The sequence below is a fragment of the Lissotriton vulgaris genome, chromosome 3_2 (genome assembly GCF_964263255.1).
Source record: "Lissotriton vulgaris chromosome 3_2, aLisVul1.2, whole genome shotgun sequence".
Classification (NCBI taxonomy): Eukaryota; Metazoa; Chordata; class Amphibia; order Caudata; family Salamandridae; genus Lissotriton; species Lissotriton vulgaris.
The window spans coordinates 190,108,009-190,133,051 of NC_141690.1; the positions used below are offsets into that span (position 1 = coordinate 190,108,009).

A 25,043-nucleotide genomic window follows, 5' to 3' on the forward strand; every position below is an offset into this window, starting at 1 on the left:
GAAATGGAAACAGTAAGACCACTCCAAACCATTTCAAAATACAAATGTTATCTGCTATCCCAGAAATCTCCCTCTCCTTGGGCAGTCCGATAAGTCCCTTCCCCCCCTTCCGGTGAAGAATAAAGGCTTGCACATGCCACCCCACAGCCCAACCAATCCCTAAACAGGAAATAACAAAAACCTACATCACCATTATTCCGATTGTATTCACGTCTTCTATGCCATTCTTAGGTGTATGGCTGCATAGTCCCCCAATATTAGTGCTGCGTCAGTGGCCGGGAAATCGGCAGGGTGCGAGGCCAAAACCTCCAGCTCCCCACATGGGCTCCCACCTCTGAGGGGGGAAGCTCGCTGTCCATAGCAGCTCTTCTTATGTAAAGAAGTAAATCACCTATGTGTATATCAATTGTATCCTCCCCCCACAAAGCCTATAATCCCTCTTTCCCATCAGGAGTAAGAGCAACATTTGACTTATCTGTACCACCCTTGCTTGAGCCTGCATCACTGTGGTCAGACCGTAGCGTCCTCTGACATGCTTGGGTCTCCTGTAACTGTCTCATTCAGTCCCGGCAGGTCTGCCCACCGCCACCGACCTGAATGATCCTGTTGAGGGCACCAGACAGGCCCACGGCCACCCATTATAGTCTAGCCTATCGCTTGCCTCTGACAAAAAGAAACAGGGGTTTTTCCATCACTCTCAACACGTAACTTAGCTGGGAAAAGAAGGCTGTATTTCATGTTAAGATCTCGCAGACGGCGCTTAAGTGCAAGGAAGCCTTCCTCTGGTCTTGGACCCATTGTGTGCAATCAGGATAAAATTGGGTAGGAGTGGCCCTCAAATAGCAATGGTCCCTTAATGCGTGTGGCTTGCAGGATAGCTTCTCTGTCAAGGTAATGAAAGAAACGGGCGATGATAGCTCTCGGTTGTGCGCCAGGCCGAGGCAGGGGGACCAACGCTCTATGTGCTCTTTCAACATAAAAAACTTGGAGAGTCTCCTAGGGGCCAGGACCTTGACAATCTAGTCCTCCCAGAAACTGTAAATTGTTCCTTTGGGACTTTTCTTCAGAGTCCTCCACCCGATCATCAAGTTTGACCACCTGTTTCTGGAGTTCAATGACAGTGGCTCTGAGGGAGTGGACCTCCGTCTACAAAGCGTTTACATTCTGCTCAGTTTAGGACACCTTGCACAAGTCACAGCCCAGCAGGTTAACATCAGTGGTCAATGCATCGATTCTATATACCATGTCATCCTGGGTGGACTTGATCATCCGCCAGGGAAGGGGCCTCCCCCGTTCCGTGCGACATCTCTTTACCATATCTGGTCATATTCGGCTCCCATGTTTTGGGGCCCTGGGAGAGGGGCTGCGCATAATTCAGTATTTTATTGGTTTGCTCTTGGGACCCTTGCCCCTCACCATGATCTTGCGGTGCACGGACACCAACCGTTCATGCGACTTGCTTGTGTGTCCCATTGAAAAATGTCCAATTACCATTCTGCCAGTATACACCTGAGGTGGACAGTCAGCAACAGGTCCCCCAAGTGTCTCCCGTTTGCTGCACTTTCGATCTCCCACCAGGTCAGGGACCTTCTCCACAAGGGTCTCCTGTCCATCTCTTGTAGCAAAGACCATCCAGTCTGGAGCACAGGGGCGCTCTTCTCCCCCAAAACGGGCCTACTCTGAGGCATCCACTCGCAGTGTTTCGCCTTTAGTCCCCTCTCTCCCGGAATACTGCTGTCCAGTGACCGGGGCTTTTCAAAGTGTTTCCTCCATCTTGTATACTCTGGAAGTGCATTCATCTGATGAGGGGTGCAATGCCCGGTCTCTGAGCCGCTCCCCTTCAAGCCCCCCCAGCATCGCGTCCGCCTCACCGCCTGTGCTATCTAGGCAGCATTGTCATGGGCCCGGCAGCTGGAATCCCCCAGGCACTCCAGGACCAAGGCATCCATCCCAGAAGGCTCATGGGCTGTCCTACACCTAGAGAAGTGCTGGTTCTCACAACAGGCTGCCAGCCGCAGCCCGAATGCACCACTGGGCTACCAATCGGTCTCTCTGCTTCAGCTGGCTCCTGCGGGTCCCAGCGTCCATGCTTCCCTGGCCGCTCATCTTCAAAAAAGTCCTCCGCCTCTCGGTCTACTGGATCAACAGCGTGGCACCTCTCGTCGGCCGTCACCTAGTATCTAGAATGGGCTCTGCATGCTGCCAGGCCCGCCTAAGCTGGACTCCCTTCTCTGCAGTTACCCCAGGGGCCAGGGAAGGTCCTCTCCTCCACCCGGCAGTAACATGATCTCTGAAGGCCACTCCATTGCCTCTCGCAGGTGCTCAGGTCTCCTCAACGCCTCCAGCAGCTCTCCTTCGGCCGGCCTTGGACTGCTGAAGATCCCTTGAGCAGAGGCTTGAAGCAGAGTACTCCACGGCTATGCTTACCACCGTTATCTATTCGCCCCCCCCACTGCAGCTTCCTTCTAGTGTCGCAGTGCGGCCCTCCATCGACGACCTCTCTTAGGTAAGCAGAGGATCACTTCCCCACAAGGCCGTCACCTCTAATCTGCCATACAGCAAAGAAAATGGCGCCATCTGCTTGTCTGGTTGCCACCTCTGGGAGGCCGAGTACGCCCTCCAGGTGGTCATTCTCGGTGTTCAGATACCGCCAGGAGAGAGCAAGTAATCCTTAACGATAATTCATATGGTCAGAACAGGTAGAATAGTACAGGATGCTGCTGGATTTCACTGCCATCACCTGGAGCGCCTGTCGAAACGTCTACTCGGCCATCTTAGCAGGCCACGCCTCCTCGACAAGGACTTTTATTTAAGAGTTAAATACTTCAGTTCTTCACCTCTGTGACCCAGCCTGGCCCATAAATCTGACTGAGCACTGCTCATTTAACAAGCACTGCTATCTGCAGACTGATGGTAGTAATGTAAAGTTGACACAGCCATCCCTTAACATTAAAAGAAAGAAAAAGTACCCTGCGCTTATTTTAAAATGAACTCCAGGCTGCAAGGTACTTTTAAGGTGTCTTTGAGCTACTAGTAGCTCACGAACGACTGGTTAGAGACACCTGATCTATAGCTTCTAGCAATTCAATTAGCCCTCAAAGCTTTTCGCAGTCACCTACACCAGAAGGTAATACTAATACACACAGATAATATGACTACAATCAATTATGTAAAAGAAACAGGGGGGGGCACACTCCTCACAGCTATCCCTCCTATCAGAGCGCACCTGGGACTGAGCAATCTCTCACAAAATCCACCTCCTAGCAGAATACCTACCTGAGGTGGACAACGTCTTCGCAGATTTGCTCAGCAGATACATGAGTGAGAGATCAACCTACCACTACTCCACTCTTACTTCAAAAGACTTGTTTGTCACTCACCTCAACGCCAAATGCCAAAGCTTTGCTTCGCCTCCAAGTTTCCTCACTCTCAGTCCAAGGGAAATGCCCTATGGATTAATTAATCAGGAGTATTTGCCTACGCTTTTCCTCCTCTCCCACTCATTCCATATGTGCTACAGAAGCTAACACAATTGTCTCTAACACTAATCCTAATAGCCCCAACATGGGCACAGCAGGCATGGTTCACAACCCTACTGCAACTATCTGTAGTGGCACACAAGAAAATACCTCTTTGACCACATCTGCTGACGCAAGATCAAGGAAAGGTTATTCGTCCCAAACCCAGGCAGATAGCGATTTGACTCCTGAAATCCTAGAATTTGGGCACTGAAATTACCACAAGAATGTGTGGACATCCTTAACCTCATGGGCGCGATAGTAATTACGGCCGTATGCTGAGATTTTAAAAAACCCAGCTGGGCTCGTCATGAGCGTGCGAGGAGGCTACACCATGACGAGCCCAGCTCGTCATGAGCGTGGAAGGGGTTAAATGAGCTCGTAGGACTGCAACTAGAGCATATTACACTGCAAAATGGAAACGCTTTGTACATTACTGTACAAATAAACAAATCCAACCTTTAGCACCCACAGTACAAGATCGTATGGGTTATCTCTTCCATCTGCATCAAGGAGGGCTCACTTACACATCTATCAGATTACACTTAGCAGCCCTAGCTGCCTACATGCAGAACAGGCAACATATGTCCCTGTTTAAAATACCAGTAATTAAAGCATTCATGGAAGGACTCAAATGAGTTACCCACCTTCGACTTCACCAGCTTCACCAGCCTGGAACCTAAGCATTGTCCTGACAAGGCTTAACGGCCACGATTCGAAGCACTTCATTCATGTCAACTCCAATTTCTAACATGGAAATATGCTTTCCTAGTGGCAATCGCTTCTCTCAGAAGGATAAGTGAACTACAAGAGCTATCATGTTCTGCATTGGTAGAACAAAACCCTTTAGGAAAACACAACAACTTTTTGTCACCTTTACCAAGCCTCACCAGGGGTACCCATATTGAAGGCAGGAATTGCTTGATGGATAGTTTATTGCATTCAAATCTGTTACCATAAAACCAAAATGGTACTTAGAGCACCACCACGGGCTCATTCCAAATGTAAACAGGGAGCCACTATGGCTTTCCTAGGAAATATCCCTATAGAGGATATTTGCAGAGCAGCAACATGAAATAAACCACATCCATTCACAAAATACTACTGTGTTGATGTCTTTACAGATCAGCCTAGCAAGAGTGGATCAAGTTGTACTTAAACACCATTCGCTAGCCACCTCAAAGGGGAGCACTGCTTTACATTCAATGCTAAGCATATCTATGGCTAACACATGCCACAAATGGAATATGTTACTTACCCTGTAAGCATCCATTGGTAGCGTGTAGTGCTATAGATTTATATGCACCCACCCTACTTCCCAGGAAGCTTTTGGTTGAAGTATTTGCTATTACATTTAGCACAGTAAATTCCACACTCACACTTCTACGCATGTTTCTCTATTCGGTCACTATACTGCTCCTTTTCAAACACTCTCCCGATAAGCCAAAAGCAGTCTACATGTGTAACACACAACCGGAGGAGGAGTCACTATACTTCGTAACTTAATACTTCTTCGAAGAAAAAGAGCTTGTAATCGTCTAGCCCAACACTAGATGGCAGTATAATGCTAAGCATATTAATTTACAGCACTACACGCTATAAATAGATGCTTTCAGGGTAAGTAACGTATTCTTTCCAGGGGCTGTTCGTTATACAACACTGAAACTGGGGTCTATTTTCAGAGTTTTGTGAATATGTTCAACTGTCTAGAAATAGCTCAAACAGCACACAGACTATGATGGTTATACATATATCACTGTAATGGGTGGGTTGTATTTGTTTTGGGCTCCAACTCGGAGGCAATTGAGGTTGTGCTGTGTGACCACGTGTTCCTGCTCCCAGACCAGATTCCATTGCCATGGATCCAGTAGAGGTGGGGGCTTAATGTAAAAATGTACCTCTAAAAAGTTTAGGGTAAGCATTGAGTTTAAAGAAAGGCGAGTGGAGGGAGGGTTCCTGCTAAAGTATTGTCTCTTTTCCAGTGAGTGATGGGAAAGGGTAAGTGATACCATTGGAGGGATTTGACAATGGATGAGGTGAACAGTGACAGGAGACCTAGGCAGTAATGGGAGAGATAAGCCCTGGCAGGAGAGGTGAGAGCAGATGAGTAGGCAATGATGGAAGATACTACCGGCAGGTGGGAACAGGAGAGAGGTGAACAATAACTGGGGAGAGGTGGGCACTGATGGGGGGGTGGGACAGTGGAGGAAGTGTAAAGGGGAGCAAAACCAATTCGTTTACAGCTAAGCAGCATGGAACAATTAATTTAGGCTTGGAAAGGACCACTGACTCCGAATTCAAATTTAAGGGTTTATTACAAAGCCAAAAATAATTGAACATACAAGCACCTCATGACGAGATTAAAGAAATACATGGGCATTAATACAAAGTTCATCCTACGCACCAATCTGATCCGGTGTAGCATAAAAAGAATGAGTAACTCCAAAAATACTAAACCGCCAACGACTGCTAAAACATCTAAATCGGTCTTCATTAGTGGCTGCAAAAGAAATCTGTTAATCTGTCCCTACTCTATCACTAAAGTGGCATCACTACTTAGCATCTCACAGGCAAGATCAATAAAAGGTGTCAGCTCGTGACGACTTCCTAAGAAGTACACTCACATTGTAAGGGTCAGTAGCCAAAGCTAAGTCTTCCTTCTAAGAATCAATCTCTTCTTCTACCCTCCTAACGAATCTCTGCAAACTCATTCCTCGGGGCATCCCTAATACAAATTGAACTCTTAACAGAACACACCCCTGAAACACCTCCTTTGGCAGGGCATCTATCGTAGCTAACTTTCCACCGAATCTTATACTCAGTCCAGCTACCGTTGGTGTGTCATTGGGTCTCAGGCTTCTTCCAATTATCGGCATTCCAGGCTACTTTGTTGCAGGTCTCCTCCATACCTAACTCCTAAAACAAAAGGCATCAGTCTATTTAACGAGAACGGTGTCCTTGCACCTGCAACAGAAGCATGAGAACGAACAACCTTGCATGTACATGAATTTCGCTGACTGCCTTCAAATGAGAGCTTTGAGCACATTTCGGCCTACACAGTTCAGATAACATAAGAAATTACAAATTGGCCTTTCATAGCAAAACGTCAACCTTCAGTTTAGGCCTTTACACAATAAGATTTACACACATTAATAAATGTTGCGTCTGCAAGCACTACTCTTCCACACGTTCAAGCACAGTTAATCGTTCCTACATGATCAACTTCAATATAGTGCACGTTTAAATCTAAGGTATTACATTACTCGTGAACTACTTCAATAAACATTTGTAATCAATATCAAGGATTAGATGAGTACATTCAAATGTCATTTTACCTTCTCGACTGACATGAACTAATTTTCTATCATTACTCTTACACATTTCGTTATTACCCCACATGTCTAACGATCCTCATTTAGTATAACACAAGAATATATGCGGGTGTGGACTATCCATGATTATGATGCACCAATACAATTTTTCAGATTATCATGACGCTATATCAAAGATCTCTGTCTTAAATTGTACAGGATTAGAATATGTGTTGTTTTTGCTGCACGAGTCTCCTAAAGCTTCACCTGATATGCATATATCCCGCCATCTAGTGGTTGTAGTCGGAAAGTGATACTTGTTTTTGTCAAAGCAAAACATTTTATCCAACCCCTCGAGAATAGGCCACTAAAGCCCCCTTTGTGCGGGCTTCAGATTATTAATATTATTTGTGTTAGAAAATCAATAGTGATCATGCTTTTAATACAGTCCCGGGTTTGATATCTGCCTCAGAGTGAAAAGGTGCACTTTAAACTATGATTCTGACAGTTTAATGGTCTCTGCTAATATTACTTAATTGAATATGCACACTAGGAAAAGCACAGATATAAGTTGTTGTCAAATTCCAGACATTCTTTCCAACATTTCCTTGGTTAGCATGCTGGGCTTTTTACTTGTCCATTTGAGAAATGCAACAAAATATTGAGCATCCTTGTTAAAAATATCTCCACACTTTTCATTGTTTCTTCAGGCTGCAGTCAGATAAATACCAATGGTTGTTTGCAGCAATAGGTAGCCCTGAATGTGCTGAAAATAAAACTAGCTTGTAAGAGTCCACAGAGAGAGAGCAAAGACATACATTTGTTTGAAAAACTATTTTTTTTCAACGCTACAGCATGGAGGTATGCAAACAGCCAGCACTGAAAGGGTTCACCATAGGATTGAAAACTATTGTGCCATCATTATTGTGTCTGGGGAATGCTTATACATCCGGAACCCAAGTTAATAAACTTAGAAGTCTTGCTCCAGAGATCTTAAGATTTGATTATTCTCCTTTAACACAGTGATTACTGGTCAACCTCAGGAGAGGACGAGGTTTTTCATATTATGTTTTGATAAACAATTGAGTCCAAGATATTGTACATTTTCTATTTTATTTTGTCAATTGTACAGGGGATATACACACCCAGGGGTGGAGAGGAAGGGAATGGAAGGTTTAGAGCTATTGAAAGGTTTTAACATTAGTTACTGAAGAATCAAGCTTGAGAGGAAAAGTAGCAAATATTTTTTAACTTTTCTCCTGAAAGATAACAATTCTGGATTTTATGGAGGAGTCTGGTGGTTCAATCATTGCTGGAATTCGAGGATGCTTGCATAAGGAATTCTCCGATTGGAACCTCAAACTACACAGAAAAAAACGAACCACGTGTCTGTGTTGGCTTGGGGGGGGGATGTGTGTGGGTGTGTGTGTGTGTATACATACATACATATATCAAATACACAAATTATAGAATATTTCCTTTTATTCATAACTAAACAAAATATGCAGGTATCGACATTTTAGATTTAATGGGCAGGTTAAATCTTTTCAAGATTTCTTTTTCTTTCTAGAAAACAGAACAATATCACTTTGTCCTTCTTAATCCTAATAAAAACTTTCCTTTTGTCAATGCATACAAGTGCTTTGATTGAGGTATTCCCCTATAAAGATAAGGGTGTCAAAATGTTGTAGTCCCCGATTTCAAATTTCTTTACATTTACAGAGTGTTTTAACATTTTCAGTCTTGCTTTTTCAATCATATATACTTTGTTAAGCTGCTAATCTTAGTTAATTCAGAAGTTGTGAATGCTTTAGTAGGCTTCACTGTCCCACCCCCACACTACCCTTCCCCTCCCTCCCAGGGGTCTTCGGACAACAGTTTAAGAACCTAGTATTTAGGCAAAACAGGAAATGCATACCCATCCACCTTAGTCATGTGAGCCCTACGTTCTGTGGGGTATATTTTGATGAGTGCACATCTGTAGCTGGAAGGTGGTTTTCTTCAAGACCCTTACCCATAGATGAATCAATGAATTAATCACATGGCTTTGACTACAACTGGGTTTTAGTAGAGAGTCCGTGATATTGAAGATGTTTGACACTAAAGTGAATTTAGAGGTTTGTATCAGCAGTACTTCCAGCTGTATTCTGAATTAGGTGAACGTGTGACAGTTCTACATTGGTCAGCCGCAAATAAAGTGAATTGCCTTAGTTTAGCTTGGAACCAGTTATTGCTGCTGTAGTGGTCCGCAGTGGCGAGGGCAGTTAAGAGGAGTAAGATTTCAGGGAGTCAAGGAAAGTTTGCTGTAGCATAGTTTTCCCGGGTTTTGCTTTTTTTTTGACTAGGGTGTAGGATGCCCTTAAAGCTAACTAGGTAAAAGTCCCCTGTAGTCCTGAGCACGTGATCCTTTCTTGCTACGGGAACATAACTGGGTTTCTCAAGTATTGGGGTGTCTTTCATAGATTCACATGCTTGAATATTCCCCGTACTCGGAGTGGGAGTCCCACGGTACATAAAATAGTAGTAAAAAAAAATCACATATATAAAAAATATATGTCATAGTAATAATAATAATAATAATAATAATAAAATAGAATTGAACAATAATAATAGAATGCTTGAAAGTACCATAGAACATTATTAACACATAAGGAAGTATTGAGGGAGAATCACTTTACTGGCATATCCGGGTCGTTATGATAGTCCAAATTCCAGCCAATCAGGCTGTCACACCCTCTAGAACCTTCTTCTCAGAAGCTCAGACCCTCAGATTTCCTACTGCACGTCGTGTGAAGGGAGTCTCCCTGAGCTCTGCTCAGTTTTTTCTTCAAAATTTCTACAATCTGCAAGTATTTTTACTTTTCTTCAAAGAAGTCTTTATTTTTAACTCTGCTCCGCCTGTGGAAAGCTTCGCCCTTTTTCTAAGGACCCTCTCTTTATAGTCCTGTCTTTTTTCTGAACTTCAGGTGAGGAGTCGCAGGTTCTGTGGAACCCTTTTCTCAAAGGACCTTTGAGAGCGGAGAGGCCCGTCTCCTTCTGTGGCTACAGGAGTTGTAGACTTTATGTCACCCCTGTCTCTGACATGGTGAGTGTTTGTTCTGGGCATGCTAAGTCCTCTCTAACCGTGGGTGTGGAACTGTGATTCCTTCTTCTTGGCCTCCAAGGATGAAGTAGGATCCGCTGGATATTGTTCCCCCACGGAGTCTGCTGGCCTCCACGGCTACAGGACCTGGTCTCTGGCGTTTTCAGACTCTTACTGCCACTTTTACACTTCGAAAGGTGCCAGGTCGACGATGAAAGACAAGTCTAAAGGCCATTTTCTACTTCTAAGTTTCCGTCGTCGACCACCTCGTTGTCGGCCTCGTCGTCGACGGTGGCCTCGTCGTCGACGGTGGCTCCGTCGAAGACTGTGAGGACAGTGCCCTCTCGTCTACGGTAGGCTTGTCGACGGTGGCCTCGTCGTCGACGGTGGTCTCGTCGTAGACGGTGGCTTCATCGTAGACGGTGGCTCCATCGACGACAGGGTTAAATGCCTCATCGACGATAAGGCTCGTCGACAGTAAGGCTCGTCGACGGTTGGCTCGTCCACGGTGGCCTCGTCGTAGACGGTGGCTTCGTCGTAGACGGTGGCTCCATCAACGACCGTGAAATCAGCCTCGTCGACGATAAGGCTCGTCGACGGTTGGCCCGTCGACGGTTGTCCTCGTCGACGGTTGGCCCATTGGCGACAGTCAGCTTCGTCGACAGTGGGCTCGTCGGAGGTAGCTCGTCGACGGTAAACTTTGTCGACGGTGCCCTTCATCAATCGTTGGCTTCGTCCACGATTGGCTTCATTGACGACAGAGCTGCGTCGATGGTGGGCTCGTCGACGGTGGCCTCGTCGACGGTCAGCTCCGTAGACGTTACAATTCAGCAATTACTTCATCAACTTTGTTCAACAATTGACATTGTCGACGGCGGAAAGCTTCGTCGACGGTTGGCTTCGTCGAGGGTTGGCGTTGTTGCCAGTTAGCTGGGTTAATGCAGATGGCCTCGTTTATGGTTGGCCTCATCGACGGTTGACCCAGTCAACGGTTGGATTCGTCAACGGTTAACCTAGTTGCCTGTTGGCTATATGCACGGTGCTTTTGTAGACTATTTATTAGCCATACACTGCTTTTCCGCTACATCAATGTGATGGCGTGATGGCTCCTTACTCAACGCCATAATTTCTTGGACTGGCAAAAAACTTTGCCAGACTCTCAGCCTCTGGTTCCTTAAGACTTATGTGACGACAAGGCTTCCATGTCCTGTTCCATGGTGAAATTATACCCTCTCTTACACCTGAATCTCCATTACATTACCCTCTGGTGCATAGTGGAGGATCAAACCTCCTCATGGGTAGAACGGCGGCTCGCTTTCATCTTCCCCTCGTCACGAAGAAAGAAGCAGACCGTTTTTCTCTTTGATTTTACAATTAACTACGGACACAAGTTCGTTCAGTTCCTCTGATACATTTTATTTGACAGGAGGTCTTTGGCTCTTCCTGAGCCCAAGATCTGGGCTGGCGGTTCTTTCACGCCTCGAACACAATATTTAAAACGCCAGACAATTCACCTGCTTGTCTTATCTCTCCCCTACTACCTGACAATGGCTGCAACCACAGTTTCAGCAGGCAACTCTTTAGCCATTTTGAGCAGGTACCGCTGCCTGGGGTAGTCTGGCATGTTTACGCAGATAGCCCTTATTCCCGAATCCTCCTCGGCTAACGCTTCGAGGATCCTGCGGAAGAATGGGAGGAGTGCATCAGAAACCATAAACCGTGCAGTGCACATTGCGTCTCCGAGTTTTTAGACAGCTTGCAGCAGCGGCAGTATTGCATAGACAAGGTTGGCAGAACGCTCTGTTTTTTCGCCCAGAGGTTCAGACTAAAATAATGGACGTACCTTTTATGGGTAATCCCTCTTTGGCCAACATGTTGAGCAGACACTGCATACACTACCAGTGCCTTCGGTTCTCTCCAGTACAGAAAGCAGCCCTTTCGTGGTGCCCGAGGTTGCAGCTCCACATCATCTTTTCCTAGGAGCTCCACCCAGTATCACTCCTACAATCAGAACCAATTGCATTATTCGGCTCCAACTCGTATACAGGAGGTAATTCTTCCAGGAAACAACAACTTGCCTAAGGACCCACCCTTAATCCATCCCAAAAAGGCTGACGGTGGAATTTCTCTCTCTCTTTTATTCCATTTGGGCCACAATGCCATTTGTCTGTTAGGGGTTCTAAATGTTGTGTCGAAAGGGCACGCTCTAGAATTTGGCAAATTCCCTCTTGCTACACCTTCAAAGGGGGACTTCTACCTCCTCATTTACGCGAGTCCTTTGCACAAGTGTCTATATTGTTACACACAGGGACCGTCGGAGCGGTTCCGAATCTCCAACAACAGAGTTAGGGTTTACTCTCAGTTCCTCATTTTTTTTTTTTTTAATATATTTTATTTGGTTTTCTGTCTATTTCGGCACATACAATCAGCACTTACAGGTACGTTAGGCAAATGCTCAAAAATAAGTATTTCGCATAGTCCACATTGTAATGCAGTAACAGTTTAAAGCAAGAACAATTCAGCATGATACCACCAGTGTGTCGCACTGTTTTTTCATGCAAGTTGGCAGCTTGGTGTGTATGGATATGTGAGTCGTGTTAAGCATAACAACGCTCAGTACCGGTTGTGGTGCAGGTTAGGACCTAAGAATGCATTGTGGCGCACAGCGGCATGTTCTCGTCAGGGCACATATGTCTCTGGCCTTCTCTGACGTCTGATGTGCGATGTATCGTGTTATATTTCTGTGTGGTAGGAGTGCTGAATGCTAGAGCAGTAGTAATAACCAACTCAATACACGCAAACTTAAAACAGTCATGCCAGTGCTGAAAATTCCCTGGCTTCGTAGCGTAACTGTAACAGAAACGGGGGAGTGATACAAAACAGGGAAAGAGTGGGAGAAAGGTAGAGATAAGCCTTTGCAGTGCCACCTGTAGGCGGAAGGAATTAGGGTAGAGAATAAGGGTCACGAGGTAAGTAAGACAAGGGTGTGGTGTCTGTGAGGTCCGAGGGGTGTCGACACGCAGTCGCGGGGGCAAGCGCCCCAGGTCGTGGCGAGGGAGTTGTTCAGTGGCCGTCATGTGTGGCGGGAGGGTGAGTCCTTTCCCAGAGGTGGGGAAGGTGATGTTGCTGTGTCTATCATTTGTCCGAGCATCGGTAGTAGGGGCAAACTCTCAGTTCCTCATCAACAAGCAAGTCAGGAAGGAGGTGCCTAAATTTTGATCTTTGCGCAAACTTTTCAAATGTTGAACCTCCAGAAGGTCCTGAAGTACTACTGCCAGAACGACTTTATAATTATACTCGTCTTCCAGGATGTCTATTTTCATGTGTCAATCCTTCCATAGCACAGGAAGTGGCTACACTTTACAATACGTACAAACCTTTTCAATTCAAGGGTCTACCTTCGGTCCGCTCCACGTGTCTTTACGTGGATCCTGGCACCAGTGGCAGCCTGTCTACGTCTGCAAAGCATACTAATGTATCATTACTTAGACGACTGTATCATAAGGGCTCGCTCTTGTCAACAGGCAGTCCAGCACACCCAGACTTTTCAGTCACTGTTTCAAAACCTAATTTTCAAAAAATCATGACAAGTCCCAACTAGTCCTAGCTCTGATATGAACATTTCTCAGAGCATCAATCAATACAAGCCTAGCAAAGGTGTTTGTCTCACACGAACGACAGACCTGCATCTCCCACATGGTGGTTCTTCTACGTACAATAAAGGTCCGTTTCATTAGATCCTCAAAGTCATTCCTGGCCACGGCCTCCACCTGCATCCAGTTGGTTCCCAACTGCAGATTACACATGAGAAAATGCTAGAGGAGCTAGCCAAGCAGTGGTGACAGCTATCTGGCTCATTCAACGACATGTAATTTTACTTTCCAATGAGGACACCGCTGGCTGGTTGGCCCACACTCCCAGTGTCGCAGCAGGCCGCTCCCTCCTCGGACGCTCAACCACTCACCCGTACCAACGATGCCTCTCCGGAAGGTTAGGGAGCGCACCTTCGGGGTTTTTTCCATCAAAGGCCGATGGATGCCTTTCCAACGTACGTCACACGCTAACCGCTTGGAGCTGTTATCCAGTTTCCTGGCTCTGAAAGCCTTCCGCTTCCTAGTGCGAAAGGAATCAGTGCTAGCGTGTACAGACAATACTATCACTATACACTATCTCAACAAGCAAGGAGGTACGTGATCACTGTCGCCCAAACAAGCACAACACATTTGCGAATAGGCTATTCACCATCGCATTGATATTTCTGCAATACATGTTCCAAGGGTCTCGAACGTCATGACGGACTCCCTCAACGGATCCTCCTAGGACAATCACAGGTGGGATCTCCACCAACGGACCCTGGACCACATCTTATGCCTGGGGGACAACCAGCCCTGGATCTGTTTGCAACGCCTCTCAACCGCAAATGCCTATACTATGCAATCTGCCTTCCCCACAAAAGATCGTGCGGAACTGCATTCGATGAACTCGTCAACAGTATTTGCATTTGCTTTTCCGCCGATTCTGTTTGTGCCTTGTCTCCAGCGGAAAAGGAGGTTCTAACCATGTCACATCCCACTCTTTGTGCTCAGACGGCCTTGCCGACCGTGGTGCATGGTTCTCCTCCTACTACCTTGCTGCGAACCTATCACGCTTCGCCCTCTGCCGCACCTTCTGGCAGTACAGTACGGACGGATTCACCATCCACATTCCTCAGGCCTCCAGCTTGTGGTTTCAACCTGTGCAATCTGAATTTGCTCTCTTGTGCATTGCCGCAGACTGAAGGGAGGTTTCTCGCGAACGCAAGAGCCCTTCAAGTACTTAGAAATATAAACTAAATTGTAAACGCTTTGGTATCTGGTGCAAGTCTGTCTGCATCAATTCTGTGCATGCTACACCAGAGCAAACCCTACCTGTTGTTCTCCTTATGGCAAAGTCAGCCCTTTTCTCATTTCGTCTTGAAAAGTACTGGCTGCACTTCTCGTTTTTGCCATGATGAATTCAGGTCTCTCTATTCCTCCCGGATTATTTGCAAGTTCTTTTGGGGCCTCTACAGGATGTGTCTGCCCATGGTGCGTTCCCCCCCTCTCGGCGCCTGAACGTCGTATTAGCCCAGCTTCTCTAAGCTTCTTTTGAACCAATCCATTTTCGGATTCGACATTTCTAACAGGGAAAGTTTCCCTCCTACTCGCTCTCACGTCTTCTCGACGTGTGAGTCCTATTCAAGCTTTTAGCATCAAATATATTTAACTTCAACTTCCAAGTGACTCTCTGGTGCTGCGCACCAATCCATTATTTATACCACAGGTTCTATCTGACTTTCACCTTTATGAACCAGTCATCCTATGAAACTTTCTTTCCAAACCCTCAGTCTTCAGCTGAGCGCACTCTACATTCTTTAGATTTTGAACGATGTATTAAATTCTACATACAACGGACAGCTGCCTTCGCAAGCTAGACCACCTTTCTTGTGTGTGCGTTTAGTGCATCCAGTGACCAAACAAACCATTGCCCCTTGGTTTCACATCAGATATCTCTTTTTGTCATACAAAGATGGGCAAGCCCTTAACTACTCCGGTGAGGGCCCACTCGACAAGGGCAGTTTTCATACTCTACTGCCCTATTCGCTTGAGTGCCTCTCCATCAGATCTGCTGAGTGGCAACGTGGTCCAGCAGACGTATGTTTCACAGGGCACTACTGTCTGGAGGTAATTGACAGCGCAGTCACTGCTGTGGGTCAAGCAGTGCTTCTGAATTTTTTCAAGTAAGGTGAGCCTCTTTTGCTTCCCTCCTCCTGCCATAAAAGGTTTTTGCATTTTCGAATTAGTGTACCATTAATAGTGTTTGTTTAAATATGCGATATGTTCATGCATTACGGTTGTAACCTTTTAAGGATATATTGGCTATTGCTTGCTATTCTATTCAAGCATGTGAATCTATGAAAGATACCCCAATACTGGAGAAGAACAAAAGTTACTTACCTGTAAACTGTGGTTCTCCAGTATTGGTGTCTTTCATAGATTCACATGAGACCCACCCTTCCTCCCCTCAGAGGCTCTCTTCTCCTCATCCACTCTTTTGTCACTCTTGTGCTACGAAAATCTGAGGGCCTGAGCTTCTGAGGAGAAGGTTCTAGAAGGTGCGACAGCCTAATTGGCTGGAATTTGGACTATCATAACGTCATGGATATGCCAGTAAAGTGATTCTCCCTCAATGCTTCCTTATGTGTTAATATAACATTTTTCGTCCTGTCGTAGGCGTCGTCGACGAGGCCGTTGTCGGTATAGACGTCGTTGACGAGGAATCATCGGTGATTGTAATAGACATAGACGCTGCCGTCGACGAGGGACTTCTCGTCGTCGAGGCGTGCTTCGACGGGATGGTCGTTGGCAGTACACTCTTCGTTGACGACGGTGTACTCGCATCGACGCTGCCGTCGTCGTCGACTTCTTGATCTTGATCGTCGACGACAAAGGGGTACGTGCCGTCGACGAAAGAAACGCCGACGAGACTGACAGTGTTGAACTCGTCGTTGTCGACAAAGTCACTCCAACAGCAATCTGTGGAGATTTTGGCGGCATCTGTGCCATCGACGGCGAGGTGGTCATCGACGGGGCTGATGTAGGCTTTTTAAAAAAGTGTGCTTCACCCTCGATGATGGAGTCAGAGGGTCTGGAGCCGGTTTCTTTGACTCATTTGGCACATCCTTATATTTTGGAACCTCTGAAGACTGCTTTTGCGTCTTCTTTTGATGTTGCTGCATAGAAGGTCCTGGAGAAGCTTCTCTGGGCCTTTTCTGAGGAGTTTTTGATGAAGATTTCGATGATGTTTCACTCCCCTCAGAGGACAGGGGGTCCTCTTAGTCCTCAAGTGTTTGCAGCCAAGTTTAAAGTTTTCGTAGAAAAAGTCCGACATACCTTGCAGTCTTTAGCAGAATGATCTAGATAAAGACAGTATAGGCAGTCCTTGTGCTGGTCATCGACGTGCTGTCTCTTCTTTTTGCAAGTCTCACAGGGCCAAAAAAGGCCTTTTTTAGGGGTATCCGACATTAAGACAGTGTAGACTTCACTCAGCCATTGAAAGAATTGAAGAAAATACCTCAAATCCAAAGATACTGAAAGAACCTGAGCAGAGCTCAGTGGAGACTCCCTTAGCACGACGTGCGGTAGAAAATCTGAGGTACTAGAGCTCCTTCCAGGAAGGTTCCAGCGGGTGGTGGCAGCTGATTGGTTGCTCTCTAGTGTGTGGTCCTTATTACAAAAGGACTTGGATATGTTACTAATGTGAGGCCTTTGGCCTATTACTCTGTATGTCTAATGGGACATTACTTTATTTATGTACCGGGGACTCCCATCCCGACGACTGGGAATGATTCAGGCATGTGAATCTAGGAAAGATACCCTAATACTGGATAAAGATACTTTTCCAGTATGAAGATGTGGATGAAGACATTCATGGTCAGTAAATCATTATGAAAGGCATGTGGGGGTAAATGCCTGTCACCTTGGCTTCGATCTATATACACCAAACCAGGATCGGTCAGAGTTTATGATCAGCATGTTCAACCAACTAGAAAGAATAGCAGAGAGCACGTTGACAGTCATAGGGTTGGAAGGGGGTGATACCAATGTGGTTATTGTAGAGAAATAAAGGTCCTGGAAGGGAAAACACAGAGGGCAGGAGTCATATCCAGGAAAGCGAAGTAGAGACTGGAGGGGATGGGGCTTTGGAGATCAGTACACCTTATACAACAAGGGACTACTCATTCTACTCGCACATCAGAAGTACCTATTCTCCCGTAGACCAGATTCTAAATTCTGCTGATATTGCCCATGTGATAAAAGGAGCAGTGATCAGAAGAATCTCTCTCTCTGATCATTCTCCGGTGAGGTGCAAGGTAGATTGTGGAGGTAGTGGAAGACGTGTGAGAAACTGGAGTTTCAGTGATATATGCCTTTTGCAGAGATCGAGCAGCTGTACCTGAATTATGTGAAGAGATTAAATCATATTTTAAGACTAATGACAATGGGACAGTCCGGATAGTGATGGGATGGGATGCCTGGAAGGCTGTGTTTTGGGGTAGGGCTACAGTGATATTGACAGAGATAAAGGATAAGTGACTTTACCACTCACACCCTGTTAGCAATTATCAAACCCTGCACCTACCGCCACCCCCTCAGAGGAAAACACCTTTAACACAACATCTTTGACTATATTGAACCTCAGATCCTGGCCGGGCATGTTAGGTCTCTGAAGTCCTTAGATATACCAGGTGAATGGACTTCATTTATCTGTAAGCAGATATTGTGTGTTCCAGAGTTCATAGGTTATTTTTGCCAATGGCAATCTGATCCATACCCTCTTAAGCCAAAGATATTTCCTGGCGGGCTCATCCCGCATAGGTTAGTCACCACTAATTTAGCCACCATTGTAACAACGAACATTAAGAATTATTCTTTGGAGTCAATGTTGGGTGTTGGCTATATTGACTTCTGATCATTTCTTTATCTTAGAATAATAAAAACGAATGTCACCTTCCTTGAATCCAAATCTATGATGTTAAAACTACTTATTTCTCTACAGTAGGTGGATTCATTGACAGCGATATGATTTTCTAAATTTGTCGCAAATGCACTGTTCCAGTTCATCTGCTGCAAACTCTGATTGATATTTTCCTTTTTTGTGAGTAAAATTGTGCCATTGATATGTGTGAAGGGCGCTCATGCCTCCTCAAATTCAGCACTTTCTGGGATGTTGGGGGTGATTTGATTTAACTATATAATTCTATGGGAACAAGTCATAATTGGAGAAACTACAATCAATAAAACAAGCCAATCATATCTATTTCATGTATTGGATCTCTCTTCTTGCACTTAGAAATTGGAAGAACAGGATCGAAAAGCTTTAAATGTTAAAGAACAACTTCAGCGGGAACACCGATACCTCAAGCGCCGACTGGAACAGCTATCTGTACATGGTATAGAGCGTCTACGCACTGATAGCATGGGATCAACAATATCTACTGATTCTGAGCAAGGTAACTTTTAAGTTAAAAGCCTACACATGGATCCAAAATAATTATTGTCTTAGGCAATTTTACGTACTACTTGTGCAAAAACACCACTTCTTCGTGTACACTTTGAGAACCTCCTCTGGTATACATGTTGATGACTTTTTAATTAGCACCAATGAAAAGTCCAAGTTAGTGTGGCCCATTCATACCATTCCCTTACCCCTGAATCTGCACGCTTGGGCCCCTCCTTAGTCCCTTCTGTCCTCTCTTCAGGACAAGGCATGCAGTTTGTTAGTCCGTGGCTTATGGAACCTGTATTTCTTTTCTTCCAAATTGCCATTTATTTGTTTTGCATTTTGGGTAGAAGACCATGTTGTCTGGCAGCTTTGCTCCTCCTTATTTTCTCTTATGCCACGTACTCCTGATATCAAACTATGTGGCTCTTGTTCATTAGGCATTTCCTTAGGCGACCCCATATATAGAGGTATGAATCAGAAATTACATGAATGATTGATATAAGCATTACACATAAATGTACTAAAGCAAAAATGTGTATATTTACCTTTCTATATTACTTTATATGTGTTCCAACCCTAACCATGTGCTTTTCTCTAAGGGCAACCCAGTAGCACCAAAGAACAAAGCAGAAACTAGTCATGTTTACATGTCTGCATATCATTTTAGTAACATGACACTGGTAGCCTAACTCTCCCAAGCAAGAACTTTAAAATATGAGTTTAATGCAGCTGTCAAATCATGACAAGTGACTCTTCGTTGAAGGGAATTCAGCACTAGTCTCACTCAGAGTATTATTATGCTACACCATATTTCACTGTCCATTCACATTAAAAGATATAAGGCATCATGCAGCAAGATGTACATTCATACCTATTTACAAGGTGTTGAAACAAAATTCTTTGCATGGCTCCGTGCACCTTGTGAACCCTGACCTTGAACAATTTCTAGAGAGTCCTGTTTTTTCCCAGCTATCTTGAAATCATTTAAGGCCACAAAAGGGTCTCTATTTTACTGCTTTAATCAACATCAGAGAATAGCTTTAATGTCAAAGGGGCACCAAGGGAAACAACCTTTACAACACAACTTTTACACCGCACAACCATTACAACGAAACTTTTACAACGCAACATCCATTACAACGCAACCATTACAACGCATGACACTACAACGCACACCACTACAACGCATGCCATTACAACGCAGTCATTACAACACATACCATTACAACTCATAGCATTACAACACATAGTACCCTTACACTATCCAACACTTACCCTACTGTTGCTCCCCCTGGAGTTAGAATTGTAATTTTAACCCCTACACTATCCAACACTTACCCTACTGTTGCACCCCCTGGAGTTAGAATAGTAATTTTAACCCCTACACTATCCAACACTTACCTTACATGCAATGTAATGTTATGCGTTGTAATGGTATGCGTTGTAAAGGTAGTATGCGTTGTAGTGGAATGCGTTGTAAAGGTAGTTTCAAAGAATTCGTTGTAATGCCAAGCGTTGTAATGGATGTTGCGGTGTAAAAATTGCGTTGTAAAGGTAGGCGTTGTAAAAGTATCCGTTGTAGCGTCATACATCCGGGCACCAAATTTGTATCTCTTTCAAAGTGAGAGTGGTCACTGTCCACTCAATCCAGGCTATGTCGTGACCACAAGGTGTGGTAATGTGCGTCTATTCAGGGGCACACGCCTTTCTAGGACTCCCTGTAAGGTTGGCTGAAAACTGGCTCCCCTCTCTTGAAGACCAGTTCAGTCCCTTTTAACTTTATGACCTGTCCTTCATGTCTAGCGCATGGTTGTAGGATCCCAGTGTTATGTGAAGTGTGTGAGCATATATTGGCTGGTGGGTGCTGGAGTCAGCTGAACCCCACCTGTGTGAGCTGCACATGATGGATGTCTCCTTTGTTCTGCGCGTTTTGGATGACCTACACTGAGGGCTTGGTGTCCCGACCGCTTCCGGACACCACCACAGGATATGTCAGCCGTTAAACCAGCTGGCTCTACAATGCCACTACCACCCCCCTATATCTTACATTGGTGTAGGTAGTTTCTGGCAACCACTGAACATGACGACCCTAATTCCTCAGGGATCGTGGAAAACGGTGCAGTAGGTTTCGCTCAGACACTCCTGCTTGTGTATGCTCAGAAAATACACCGGTTGGAGATTAGGAAGTTTCGATAAGTATTCATTGGTCCAGCTACAGCCTTGTGTAAAACATATGTGCTGCGACAATCAGGAGACAGAAGCATATAAAAGAGATTGCTAGTGCCATTATAGTGAAAAGTATATACATATCTACCATAGTTCTAATAAAATAACATAAGCAGTTCAGATAGAAACAGTAGCACTTGCATATTCCTAAAAATTGCACCCTAAGTAATTTGCCTAAATGCACCTAGCCTAGATCTGTATGTGTGCATGTATATGCGTGTAGCTATGGGTATCGCGAGCCAAGAAACCCCTAGGGGAGAACTAGCCCCCTCGCCTGATGGTTGAGAACGAAGGACCCCGTCTCTGTTTCGGGGATCAATCAATCAATCAAATAATTTGTAGAGCACACCACATACCCGCAAGGGTTCCAAGGTGCTGAGGGAGGGGAAGGGGGCGGTGCTGTTGCTACTGGTCGAACAGTATTTTACGTTAACCTTTGTCTCTTCCCAGAGCATAAAGAGGAAGACTGCGATGTGTGTAGGTTGTTCCATCGAAAAAGACCCACAGAGACCGTCGCGCTTGACGCAGAGACATGTAGCGACAGTTTATTAAAGAAACTCCAGATATCTTCGGCAAAGAGGCCGAACAAGAAGAGATGGAGGCGTCGGCGGTAGAAGACTCTGATTCGGAGTTGGAGAGCGAACTCCAGTCTCACGACGTTCCACCTGGACAGGGTGCTGTGAATACCAAAGCACCTTTGTCCACAAAACCCACTCCAATCAAGCAAAGGCTTCTTGGCCACCACTGCCATCAGGCCATGGTCGGCACCAAGATTCCAACGCCCGCCTTCCGGCTCGGCACCAAAACAGAAAGTCAAGCCTTTCCGAAAGGGATCGAACCGAGATGGTATCCCCTCAGTGCCGAAAAATTCAGCATCGAAAGATAAAAGAGGAAATAATCCAGCTCTGCACCAAAAATATCGGCACTGAAATACAAAGATGCTCCTGAAGCCACTAGAGCCGATTCTGGAGAAAATGCAGCACAGCTGGATCCTTATCAGAAAATGTCACATTAACCCTAAAACTGGACACATTACCACTACACCAGTGATAACACCTCCAAAAAGGAAGATAGACACTGATTATAGAATACATCTGAAGAAGAAAAAGGACATAGCCTCTAGTCCTATTAATATACCTCCAGCTACTCCACCCTTTCCATCACTACCTCTCATACCACCATCAGACCCATTGCTCCTTACACCTCTACAGTCTCCAGACATAGATCCAGATATAGCTGATAATTAAGATGATGATGATCAGCTACCCGACCCATGGGCTGACTATAATATTGATTCACTAGGAGACACAGATACTGATCTGTATCCAGCCAAACCTTCCCCTCCTGATGATAATAACACATATCAAGAGTTAATTGCCTTATCATGGGGGCACTTTACAGAAAGAACACCTAGACAAAGGAGGAGTATCACCATAGGGAATCGTAGATTCTTAATGGGATGTATGTTAGAAAAAGGAAAGAATTTATCCTTTTATTAGAAACCCCTCACTCACCAGCTTAGTGGTGACATCGGGGTCCACCCTGATGATCAGGGTGTGCTACAACACCTGGAATACAGTGGAGCTGGTTTGTGAGTGTTAAGTGCAAAAAAGTGTGTTAAAAATTGTCCTGGTTTGACTCAAAAAATAGATTTTAATCGTAAGTAACTGTACAATGTTAAAAGAAATGTGGAGATACTTTGAGGGTAATTATGACCAAGAGTATCTCTGTAAGTGGTCTGGTCTACATGTTTCAACCTTTAAGTGGAATGTGCCAGGTTTTCTTCAGGACCAAAGTGCAAGAAAATGGACGGTCTACACCCCCTAAAAGGCGTACCCAATCCTAAATTCTTGTAGCCAAAAGAGCAAAAAAGTTTGCTTGTGGCGTAAGCTCCAGCCAAAATGTGCAAGCTAATGGTAAAAAGACCTGTGGGAAAAGAAGAAACACAAAGACGGATGTAAATATTTAGATTATGTGCCTGTAACGTTGTGCTGGTTCTTTTGTGTCCACATGCAACATGCCAATCCCATTATTGTATAGCCGGTTGGAAATCCCGGGGGCTAGCTTGTACGTATATCTGTTTGTAGTGCAGCTAAGTAGATGCTTAGAGACTGGGGTCCATCATACACACTGATCAATATGTGCGTGTGTGGTGGCGGATCATTCTAGTTTATTTTAAACACACGCGCATTCAACCTATAGTGGCGTGATAATCCATCCTCCCAATACTATGCGTGAGGACGGGGTTTAAAAACGTGCAAATATACCAGTATTTAAAAGACACGAAGAAAACACACATACGATTAACATAGAGAGGTAATTCGGCCAGTCTTACTCCTATTAGGTATCTTAAGGCCTCGGGGGCTGGGGGAGGATAGTCCTCAGCTAGAACATATTCTATGGATGGTAGGAAGGCAAAAGGTGGCGATTAGCGCTTTAGTAGAGCAGCCGTGTGAAAAAACGGCTGCAGATGCAAAGTCCGAGCTCCATTGTGGTGGAGTGTGTCGGAGCTGTGAAAGGAAGAATTACTTACAGTTCTGCTGTGCTTTGGACGGCTAATAACCTAACTGCCATGCCCGCTGCCCCGCTACAATGGCCGGTGCTCCCAGTGTCTGTTAAGACCGGAGCTGGTTTCCGGGGTGGGCGTGGCTTAGTTGCGATCACGTGGCGGTTGTCTTAGTGATCGCTATCTGAGCCGACTACGGTGTCCTAAAGGGCTCTAAAGGCGGCTGTGTAGAATGCGCTTGACTGAGAAATTTCGTACAAGCGTTGAATAAAGTTCACAATAACAGTAAAAAGGAAACTCTTTACACCAGGAAGCACTTTGTACATTTTTCCTATGGAAATAGCGTAAAGAGTATGTGACAGGTCTCCGCATGATTCTGAATAGGTTGTAGAACTCTAACGTCGTCAGTATGGAAAGGACCTGTCTCGAAATGTCAGCATGAATGTTTGCAATAGAATGACATAACAGTAGGAGCAGATAGAGTAATTATCTCTTTTAAAGAAGGGGCATTTGATACATCGCTCTGACGGGAGGAGTTCATAGACGTAAACTATGTGGGTTGTCTCAGAATGATTCCTGATAGTCTGATGAGCTCTAAGGGCGACTATAAGCCTTGCAAGGATAAGTGCCAGGCTCGACTATGACTAGTTGTGCTAGGATTGCCCAAGGCTCAATTTAGGACCAATGATAATATCATGGTGGATCACTGTATGAGGAAACGAAAGCGTTTCTTTAGGGATATAGACACAGTATGAGAGTAGTGAATGCAGGTGACTGAAAATTTAGGCTATCAAGATTATTTAGCAAGTTCATTTTTGGATTAAGGCGCAAGGAATGTTATCATTTAATCCAATCTTATGTGTTGATAATCTATAGATCCAGCGTTGTTCTTTCTCATAGAGACGATTTTGCATGTTGGGTCCCGCTTTGACCTGCTCAATTATTCTCCATCTCATGTCATTGGGGGTATGGTGTGCTGCCAGGAAATGTTCTGTCAGTCTTGTTGCACTCTTCTTGCAGCGTATGGTGCTGCGGTGCTCATTGATGTGCTTTTTGACTTTCCGTGTCGTCATACGAATGTATGGTTTTCCACACGTGCATTTGATGAGGTATATTACATTACTGCTGTTGCAGTTTGTGTGGGATCGTTGTTGCCAGATTTTGCCATCTTCTAGATTAAGCGTTTTTGTGTTATCAGTTAAGTGGCAGACACTGCAGTCACCGCATCGGAAGTGTCCTATTATATTTGGAAGGCCCCATGCCTGTGTGATACTTTGAACTATGGTTGGTACTGAGTCTTTTGATCTCATATTCACCAAAGTGTCTTTTAGGCTTTGTGACCTCTTGTGAGAGAACAATGGTTTTTCCCATTGGAG

At 45.0% G+C, this 25,043-nt stretch overlaps 1 protein-coding gene across 2 annotated transcripts in view; it reads left to right on the top strand.

The window, feature by feature from the left end:
• MXD4 (MAX dimerization protein 4) overlaps positions 1-25,043 on the top strand; it is a 316,347-nt gene that overhangs the window by 272,080 nt on the left and 19,224 nt on the right. For both annotated transcript variants that reach the window (XM_086964200.1, XM_086964201.1), the window contains one exon: positions 18,783-18,942. In XM_086964200.1, coding sequence (XP_086820326.1) covers positions 18,783-18,942 — 160 coding nt within the window. The remainder of the gene's footprint in view (positions 1-18,782; positions 18,943-25,043) is intronic.